This window comes from Scomber japonicus, chromosome 14 (genome assembly GCF_027409825.1).
Source record: "Scomber japonicus isolate fScoJap1 chromosome 14, fScoJap1.pri, whole genome shotgun sequence".
Taxonomy (NCBI): domain Eukaryota; kingdom Metazoa; phylum Chordata; class Actinopteri; order Scombriformes; family Scombridae; genus Scomber; species Scomber japonicus.
In genome coordinates this window covers 25274773-25285430 of record NC_070591.1, presented here as the reverse complement: position 1 = coordinate 25285430, position 10658 = coordinate 25274773, and the positions used below count along the sequence as shown (strand labels likewise).

At 39.5% G+C, this 10658-nt stretch overlaps 1 protein-coding gene across 1 annotated transcript; it reads left to right on the top strand.

Moving 5' to 3' along the window:
- The first annotated feature begins 3206 nt into the window (after positions 1–3206).
- pdlim1 (PDZ and LIM domain 1 (elfin)) lies at positions 3207–10591 on the top strand. Its single transcript, XM_053332721.1, has 7 exons — positions 3207–3397; positions 4649–4800; positions 5394–5478; positions 6545–6729; positions 8180–8328; positions 8520–8637; positions 9894–10591. The coding sequence occupies exons 1-7, from the start codon at positions 3305–3307 to the stop codon at positions 10078–10080; spliced, it is 969 nt and encodes a 322-aa protein (XP_053188696.1). The 5' UTR covers positions 3207–3304; the 3' UTR covers positions 10081–10591.
- The last annotated feature ends 67 nt before the right edge of the window (positions 10592–10658 follow it).

Genomic DNA, 10658 nt, shown 5'->3' with positions numbered 1-10658 from the left:
TAACTTCTTTTCTATCAGGCAGTTTATGTAAATAATGTGGCTGCCCTGTGAGGCCTATAGAACCACAGTGTGTTCATAAGTATGTCAGATGGAGAAAAAAAATCCCATTAGTGTGATAATGTTGACAGTTGTGTGTTTACAGCATGAAGAGCCACTAGAGATGTACTTATAACTTTTCAATCTTTTAAACCTCTAAACGTTTACATCTAAAACATTGTGAGGACTTTAGTTTAAAACTAACAGTCACAAAGATTACATCACTGACAAGCCTTGAGGCCTGTTCAGGATGTATCTTGGTTTGTCAACCCCACAAGAAAGGACGTGTTTCATTCAGTCAGTCTGCCCGGAGCTTTTTCTCTCCACTTTCAGCAGCAATCCTTTGGCAGGAATTCAACTTTTGGGAGCGGCACATTCCACATCCTGGGATTTAGCTCTACCATAAATGGTAAGCTTGCATACAACACAGTGACGTACTGGCAGGCCAACATCCCTAAAACAAACAGTGGAGCTCATCAGAGAGAGGTAAAAAAAAAACAGGGGGATCACTCTGCTCTACTTTTCAAAGTATTTACATAATGGTGAAAAAACGTTTAGTGTTTCTTCTTGTAGCTGATCAGTTTAATCAGATTTAAAGATGCATTTGAAGTTTGTTATAAAATACTGTTAACAATGGTTCCTTATTTGAGCAAATGTGTGAGTATTACATTGGATGAACATGGATTTTGAAATAAGTGATGTCACACAGGCATCCTGATACAATTATAATGAGGAAAGAGGAGCCGCAGATACATTTCCTCTAAGACAGAAAAGACACAAAAGTTGCTAGATTATTCTTTGAATGTGTGTGACGCTCTTAAAGGATAAAGGTGGAGTTATCCTTTATTTTTCTTGTACCATGAAAAGACCAAAATCAACAGGATGTCCACCCATCTATCACTTTCTGACTGTATATGGCAGTGATCAGCCTCAAGCCCATTTTTCTTCTGTTGAAGACTAAAAGCTCTAAAGGTTTGAGCAAACATTACACAAACACTTTTGTTCGGGTCTATTTTCAGTTCTTTCAGTCTTTGATACATATTTGGTGAACTATGGCAAGTATAATCATAGCAGTGGGATCAACTCAAAATAAACTACAGGGTCTTGTATTGATTATAAAAGAGTCATTCAGTGCAACAGTGTGGTTCATTTAGGTGTTTTCAGTGGTTTGAAGGAGGAGGAATGGGCTGTATCAGGCTACACAGACACTAGACTACTTGTTAGTGGGATAAATCCATTGTTGGTTTTGGTCTTTTCATACAATTTCTTTTAACCTGTAAGAAATGAACGAATATGGCACAAGATCTTTTTATAGGCCTTGAGGAATGGGTCGGCAATTAGGTTCAATCATGGGTCAGATCTTTTCAGCATTGTTTAAGGAAGGGGGCAACATAGTTTTACAAGTGCAGGGAGATGTAGGTCTATTGTTGTATAGTATGTTTAATATATTGTGTTAGTTTGACCACTAAATTAATTTGTCCACTATGGTTTGTTCACTGTTAAAATTACTGTTACCATGGTTTCAGAGCAAATCATGACCAGTACCATAAACTACGACATAGACATAGCCCAGCAATATCAAGACATCAGTTTGAATGGACTTACCAGGCATGAGGTAACACAATAAGTAACACAATGACAGAATGTGTGACTGTTGTAGACATGAGTTTCACACACTGTATGTAATAAAACATCTAGAAGGAAAACTCTTATCAGATGGCCGTCAGTTTGAGAACCACTGTTGTAGGTTATCATTAAAGCAAAGTAAACCAACTGCTATCAATCAAATGCACAATGTCTTTCTCAAAACCACACAACAGGAAGGTGAACAGTGAAAACAGGAGTTTGAAAGATGAATAGATAGAGAAGGATGTGTTTGCCTAACATTCATTTGTCAACGCGTTCTTTGTTAAGAAACAGTTGCACTTCTGTTGGACTGTCATCTGTTGGCGAGACACAGATCTGATTTGTCTAAATAGTCAAATTAAAACTTTTAGAATGAATGGGACAACTTACTAATTGTATATAAATTACATTCATTAAATGATTCATCACTATTAAATGTCATTTCAGTATCTCGGCCTTGGTTTGCACAACTGTCTTCACCCAGGCACACTGAATATTATGAGATAATGAGAGGTCATAGTTTACTGGGAATTAGTCATTGTTATATACAGCAGCTAGGCCTATATGAAAAATCCTGTTAATGTTTTAACTAATTTGCAGTGTAATATAAATACAGTTAAACAAAAAACATTAAAGGTCTATAAGGAACAGAGAAAACAAAGTGTTTATAAGAAACCAAAGCTTAGAAAATCCATTCAACTCAAAGCTGATTATTATACATAACTAAATATATAATTAAATTCAACAGAGAAGGCTTTGTCCCTGTGTGCTTAGTTAAGAACTGGTAGATACTTCATCATTGGCAGCTGAGGTAGGCAGATATGAACATGTCCCTGGAGAGCAATGTTTAGTTTTTATGATCTTGAAGGATGAGGATGAATTTGGTATGTCGATGGGTTAGGGTAGGCAGACATCAAATCTTATTTTTGACATGGCGGCTGGGTCACAAACTTTTCTTATATTACAACTAAACAGACACTTTAATATATTTCTGGAAACTGAGGCAAGAAATAGGCAATGCACTTTAATAATCTGAGTTTCATGAGCTGTTGTGTAAATGATGTGTAGCCTACATTTGTTTTGGTCAGAGATGCTCATGCTAGGCCTATTGCATTGAATTGAATTGACAAAAAAATGCTATGCTATGACAGGTGCTGTCCAAAATAATACATAATCATAATTTTAACTAAATTTTAAATTGCTATTAATATTATTGATTCCAATTTGGTATGGATTGTTATACATAGTTGTCCAAGATGGTGGACCCGCTTGGGCATGTCAGATCAGGACTGAATGTCGTATATCGCACTTTTAACAGAGCAACATTTCAATGAGATGGAAATCATAATGACTTGTTGCAAAAAAAATTCAAGCCGTGGTTGTTGCGGCTTGGAGTGATACATCTTTACAATACACGATCTTGGCACTTATCAGCGTGGAAACCTCAAACCTCATTCGTCCATCTGTCTAGGGTCCTCCTCTTCCTCTAATGCTGCTCCAGAGCTCCTGCCCCGCTGAAACCTCTGTCTGTCGGTCATTGCACATGTCATATGTGCTCTAGGAAGTGTGCTGCTGCTGTTGCTCTCAGACACAACTTACAAGTATCTCAGTATTAACAGTCGGCTCTGTGAACAGTAACAGTATGCCTGTGCGGGTAGCCATGCAGGGTCCTGGTCCCTGGGGATTCAGGCTGGTTGGGGGAAAAGACTTCGAGCAGCCGCTGACTGTTTCCCGGGTAAGTTTTTAACCGCGAGCTTCTGTAATTCGGGCTTGTCCTAACAAAACTTTCACCTCTCATTGTTTCTTCTTCTGCTCCACTAAACTCCATTGAGGGCAGACTAGTAGAAACAGAGTTAGTTTCACTTCTTTCTAGTTACGGTATGTTGCCTCTGTGAGTGTTTACTTTGAGCTCCACACAATAATAATTTGGTACTTTGTGTTTAATCCTTTCATGTAGACATAAACTGGTGCTTCAACCTCCATTTGATTAGAGAGATAACTTCTTCAGTCTTCTTTGTTGTTCATAATGAGTTTTCAGCCTTCAGCTTGAGAAGACAAAAGGTCTAAATATAGTTTCATTATGTCTACATTATGTCTCCAGGCTTGACTTATTGTACTGGCTCGTTTCTTATCTCTCTGCATTCCTCACTCCAAAAGAAAAATACAAACTCCTGTGTACACCCAGAGGCAGCCAAACTCCTCCTGTTATCTAATACACACCAATACATTGATTAATAGGGTTTTTTTTTTATAGTGTGACCCTAACCCTTCTGTGACAGTAACAAACAGGATTATGACTCCTCACTGTGTACTTTGCCTGAGTGAACAGTGCCGTGTTCCTGTTGTTAATGTTGTCGGTTGGTCAGTCCCACTCCACCCATGGAAAAGTGATCAGGAATTCCTGGACTGTGCCAAAGTCTCTCTCCTAGCTCCAAGCTTTTATCTTCCAACACAGCGTGTGTGTGCCCCAGAGGCAGATCTCAAGCCGCAGCCACTGCCTGAACACACACCTCTCGCTCTCTCTCTATCTCTCTATCTCTCCCTCTCCCTCTCTGTCTGTTACCTGTAAACAATGAGATGAGTGTAAAAGTTCTTGAAGGGCAAAGTTTAAACTAGTAGTATCGATAGACTCTGATGAAGTCATGCCAGTTTTATTTGTATAGCCCAGTATCACTAATACAAATCCTTAGATCATTGATCAGAATAAGGAAACCCCTCCTCCCTCTGCCCGAAAAAACTTTAAGCAGGGTAAAAAATGAAATCTCAAGAAGAGCAGCAGAGGAGAAGATGAGGAAGATGAAAAGCTTTATGTAGAAATGTGATGATGACTTTTAAAGTTACGTGAGTGCTTGTGTGGTGTTATTTCTTAAAGAAATCCCTGAGGACTAAATATTTGCCTACATATAACATCTGATGTTGATATTTAAAACTCACGCACACTGAAGAGTTGCTGATTTTGATTATTTGTGTGTCTCCCCCATCGTAGGTCAGCCCCGGGAGTAAAGCCGCCCAGGCCAACCTGTGTATTGGAGACATGATCTTGGCTATCGACGGAGAAGCGACAGAGTACATGACTCACCTGCAGGCGCAGAACAAGATCAAGGGCTGCATAGAGGAAATGGTGCTCTCCGTAGACAGGTAAGATGTAGCAACAAGTGCCCGTCTGAGTTGTATATCCGCAGGCCTGAAAAACACTGAGTAATATGAGACAGCTCAGCCACCATCCAGGTGTTCGGGGGAGTGCCATTATGTTTATTCATGCTTCTTTCTTTTTTTAAAAGGCTGATTCAGCTTTTTGTTTTGCTCAACTCTTTATTTCAGCAGACAAGTGAGAATTGCATGTTTGCTAAGCTGTGTTGTAACCCTGTGTCACACTACATAATATCTAGTAGCTATCTGACTGTGTGAAGTAGCAGGGATGTTGAAATGGACCAAACAGGAAGGCTGGAGCAACTATGTTTGTTCAAGTTAAGAGAGAAGGGTTGAGTGTAGGGTGGAGTAATCTATGGAGGAACCCAAGCCAAAAAATCATACCTGCAAGGGATCTGTCGCATTTAAAGTCACAGTCCTTATATTATCACGTTCAAGTGCAGCTACACAGGAAAACACACCCAGAAACAGGAAGGATAACACTTCAGGCAGGTTGTATTTAAAGTCAGTCTGTGATTATCATGTCTTTCACGAGTATTTATGAAGCCCTTTCTTCCTTTCTCTCTTTTTTTTTTTTTCAGGACAGAAAATAAAATGTGGTCTCCACTTTCAACAGAGGAAGGAAAGACGCATCCGTACAAGATGAATCTTGCATCAGAGCCAAAGGTGCGTGTCTGCTCACTCTACATCAAAGCTAAATGTTGAGCTTTTAGATTAGCTCCTCCGCAACAGTCTTTTTTTTACTGTAAAAAAACAACAACCGGGAAATCCCATTTACAGGTAGCCCAACAGTGTCTGAAAGTCTGTATGTTCTTTCCCACCATGCCACAGGGGCTTGTGGGCTTTTCTTCTCATTCAGCCAACGATGAAGTCATTGTTTACTTCCCAACAGGAGGTTTCCTAGGAGACGCTAGTTGTATCAGCCAAGCTCTGACGCAACCCTCAGTTCCTGCCCGCAGAGTGGAAAGTTGAGGCCAAAGTGTGAATTCATGTAGGAAACTGCTTCACAGGTCACAGATGTTGTGCGTTTCTCCCTCACAATGACTAACGTGTTGCAAACGCTTGTCTGCAGTTTGTCACTTTGACGCCTCTTCACTGTTTTCTTTTTATTTCTTTTCTTTTTTTTGGATCAAATTAGGCTATTGTAACATTGTTCCACATTCTTTTGTGTGAGCTCGCTTTGCTCTTAAAGAATCTTCGGGTAATTCTGCAATTTAAATGTCAGATGCTTGAAGCATGAGCTATATTTGGAGGCATTTCCGTGTTCCCACTGTGAAGCATGAGCTAGATTTGGTGGTATTTATGTGCCCACTTTGATGGCATGCCAGTGTCATGACGTGTTTGTCTTTAAAGACAGTTAGCTATAATTAAGGCAGAAACCAGTCGTACATTATCCTGTTAAATTATGCGTGACGGTATGAAACTAAAAGCAGCCGTTTGAAAAAGTGAACGAGGCTGTTTTTTTGACGTTTTCAGTCGAACAGGCTCTGCACAATTTAAAACATGAGAGGTATGGTGATTTCAAGGATTTTGTAATCATTTTTTCTATGTGCAGATGCTTTAAAAAAAAGTCAAATAAGAGTTCATCAGAAGACGTCAAAAGTTGTGGCCACCGTTAAGTGCATGTTTCAGGCGTTTTTAATTCACACATGTCAGATTCCTGCACTGCTCCACCTTCTCCTTCCTCCGCACTAAAATCTATAACCGTGCCATTTTCTGATGCGTTGGACAGGAGGTGAAACACATCGGCTCTGCCCACAACAGGAGCGCTCTGCCGTTCAGCGGTTTCGGCTCCAAAGTCGTGACCAGCCAGTACAACAACCCTTCCGGTCTCTACTCTTCAGAGAACATCAAGAACTTCAACTCGGCCGTGGACGAAGTGAAAACCCTGACTGCACCCAACGAGCCTGGCAGCAAGTAAGAAAATGCAGACGTGACGCTACTTTATGTCCAGTCTAGAGTCCAGACTATAGGTCCCAAGAGGATGAAGATTAAGTCGAGACAGACAGACTCCCAAAGAGAATGCAGGGTTGTTTAAGACCATTACCAAAATAGGTCATAAACAGCATGTATGTCTCTGTAAATGTAAAAACAATGAAGTGACTGTAGAATGTAGATGTATCTACTCAGCTGGCTGTGAGTGTGACTGCTAGTCCTGGGTCCTGGGTGCTTCCCTCAATATTTCAAAGTTCCCACTTAAATATGTAAAATGTGACAGTAATTTGGCTATGAGTTTCATACATGTCATAAGTTAGGCATTACATATCCTCGCAAGGCTCGCCCAACCATTGTTTTGTGGGCACTGTGTCACTGTGGTCTGACCAGCCTTTGCTTAATGTGGGGGCATCATCACATTTCTGTAGACCAAAATGACTTAATCACAATACTTTAAATCTTTAGCTGCCTCAGGGTTTGATTTAGTTGTTTGTTTTTTCTTAATCATTTGAGCATTTTTGTCATTATAGATGGTAGATGATAGCAGAGGGAGGACAGGAAATGAGGGAGTGAGGCACTCATGGTGGGCCTCTAAGCCTCGGATGAATCTTGCAGATTGGATTAGGTTTAAATTAGGACACACTTTTCACTGCGTTTTGTTGCATCTATTATTTTTATTACTTTACTTTTTATGTCTGTATGACCACTTCTGACAATAGCATAATTATTCACACCCATTATAAAAAAGGTCAAATGAATTTACTTCCATTTATGTGGGTGTTTTATCCTAACATGCTTTCCCCTCAGCTTTAAAAAAAAAAAAAATCCTTTAAGTGTGTCCACATCCCATCAGCTTCAACACGTTCACTGCCCTCCAGGTTGTTTACATGCTTTAGCTTATTGTTCAACACGGCACACTTGTTACATTGTGTGTTACTCACATTTTACACTCCATTTGGTTTAACCTTAACCATCCCCCTACTTATTTACTTCCCATTACCCAACGTGATAAACTTTCAACATTGCAGTTGCGTTTTGTAACTCTGCTTATTCAATGCAACAAGAATCCATTATATTAATTGGAAACACTCTCCCAGTAACATCAATATGTTGGTTCCCAGTGAAAAAAACGGAGCTCCCCAAAAGGCTTTCTGATATTTCCTGTTGTTAAAATTCATTAGTAATGTGGAAATGAATGAAATCACTTCATGCAGCTTTTAAGGCCAGTAAAAGGCGAAGCTCTAACACATCAGAATATTAAGTCAAACAATATGTAGTCTGTGTCTCACATCTGTTGGGGATGCCAAACAGAAACGTAATTCTTTGTTTTTAGCGCTAAGTCAGCATAAAAAGTGTCTGAGTTCGTGTTAAAGACAAGATGAGATGTTTGCTGTTTGCTTTTAATTAACGGTTTGACGTATTTGCTTTGTAGAGCTCCATCAGATCCAGCAGTGGCGGGCACACGGCCGGCTGTAGCGGCGGACTCAGAGGTCTACAAAATGCTGCAGGAGAACCAGGAGTCTGATGAGCCTCCACGACAGTCTGCTTCATTCAAGGTGCTTCAGGAGATTCTCGAGACAGGTACGCAGCGTTTTTACCACTCACAGCTCCCTCCAAGCTTTTATTATTCACTTATTACAAGATTACTCATTTCTTCTATAAAGTAATGGCGGTCAAAGGCCACAGCTTGTTTGAAATGTCTATTCTTTCTCTATTCTGTTCTCAACATCTGTTGTCCTTGTGATGTGTGATGTTTTGTGATTGTTTTGTAGGCGATGGTGATAAACCGTCAGGGTTCAGGAGCGTTAAAGCGCCAACAACAAAGATGGGATCATCAGTGGGAAATACAGAAAAGTTATCTGTCTGTGACAAATGTGGATCTGGGATTGTGTAAGTAGTTTATGATCCTGCAATACTATTTTAATTTGCACTGAATTGAGTGTGTGAGTCATTTTATGGCTTCATTCGAATCCAAAACCTTATCAGTGCAGATGTGTGTTCACTCCTGTTCTCTGGAAATGTAGTCATATTTGCTGTTTGTTTATCAGTGTTGTTACACCACTGTATTGTGAGGAAAGACAAAGGACCCTGGAGGTTTGGAGTTTGGAGTTAGAGTCTTTGAAGACTTTGTCACCCCCTGGTGGTTAATTGTAGTTAAAGCCAGTAAAAACAGTATCCATAGCTGTTATACTGGTGTTTTACTTAACTGCTTACATTTGCTTTAATAAGTTGATTTCCCCCATAAACATTTTCTCAACATTCTTTATTGACTTGCATTAGAGTGTCCTCTTTTGGATTCAGTATTTGATGCCATTTATTTACAGAGACAGACATTTTCAACAGATTGTGCAATTAAGACTTTCGATACTTAAGATCTGCTCAGGTGATAATTATGCACTCAGTTACTGTTTGATATTATTGTTAGGAGGATCACAATGGAGAATAATACATAAAATCACTTTCTTGTCGTCTTTTAGTTTCTACAATGTCAATCTGGTGATTTATTTTGTTATATTCTTTATAAATTTGCATAATTTAAAACCAATGAAAATCAAGCCACTACATCTTGAACTGTTTACAGAATGCATACACACACAGTTTGCAGTGTGTGTTTGAAAGAGTTAGTGATATTAACAACTTGTGGTCAGATGTATGTGGAAACTGTGAAAGGAAATATGAACAACTTTGTAGCAACAGTTTGGGAAATACTTGCTCTTTTTTAAGTAAGACATGTCGCTCTGTACAAAGCGGAGTCCGTAAAGAAATGGTTTTCAAATTTTGGTGTGAAGAACGTGACTGCAAGACTGTTAGAAAGCAGCACCAATGGAAATCTTTTTTCATTTTGACCTGATGAAGATGTGAGTAGGACAGAAATGTTCCTGATTTAAATTTAGTGGTGTGCAGTAAATGTAAGGATGTTATTTTTATCATAAGAACTTCACTGAAACCAGAAGAGTCAAGGCTGTTAAAGCAGCAGATTATAGTGCTTGTGGTTTTGGAATGAGATGTCTAACAGTCACAGATGGGTGAAATGCTCAGGTGTCCACTTACTTTTGGCCATGTAGTGCAGCCCTTAACAGTTGCAGTCCAGTTCTTGAGTGAGAGTCTTAATTATGTTTAAAATGATGCTTATTTCTCCTCTTCAGGGGGATCGTGGTGAAGCTGCGGGACAAGTTCCGTCACCCCGAGTGCTACACCTGCACAGACTGCAACATCAACCTAAAACAGAAGGGACATTTCTTTGTGGAGGACCAGATTTACTGTGAGAAGCACGCACGTGAGCGGATGACTCCGCCCGAGGGCTACGACGTAGTCACAGTCTTCCCCAAGTAGAGCGCCCCACGGAGCTCCGCCTTGGACTGCACGACAGTATAGGACACCGCGACATAATTCAAGACGTTACAACATTTAGCTCTTGCTACTCCTCAGACTATGAAATGGTCTTCTCTCGCAATACGCTTCAGTACAGTCACTGGCAGGCAGGACAGTAAAGAACTACATGTTTGAAAATGTTGATTTGCACATTAACTTTGGCATCTGCAAAAGGAAAATCGCTGAAATGACGGTATTCTTTTTTCCTTTTTTTTTTTTCTCTCCCTACAAAAAAATGATTTTCTATTTGAATGAAAGTAGCCACTATGTGTCAGTAATGTTTGTCTTTGTACATGTTCATTATGTTCATTTGAATCATGGAAACAATGGAAACTCAGACCACTTTTAACCACAAGATGACACTTGATATGTTTTTTACAGTTTTTATTAAATAAATAGACCAACTTTTATGCAGTAAAAAGGCTCAAAAACACATCTGAATATCATTGCCAAATAAATATTTTTAGCTTAAACCAATTACCTCTTGTCTTTCTAGACTGATTGTGCTTCAAGGTTTCTTAAAATTGTTCTGTCTACAA

What these genes read in the sequence shown, in the direction of transcription:
- pdlim1 (XM_053332721.1), top strand. Translation starts at nt 3,305, where the DNA reads ATGCCTGTGCGGGTAGCCATGCAGGGTCCTGGTCCCTGGGGATTCAGG. An exon ending in TCAGGAGATTCTCGAGACAG is followed by an intron (nt 8,329 to 8,519) that starts GTACGCAGCGTT and finishes ATTGTTTTGTAG; the next exon opens with GCGATGGTGATAAACCGTCA. An exon ending in AAATGTGGATCTGGGATTGT is followed by an intron (nt 8,638 to 9,893) that starts GTAAGTAGTTTA and finishes TCTCCTCTTCAG; the next exon opens with GGGGATCGTGGTGAAGCTGC.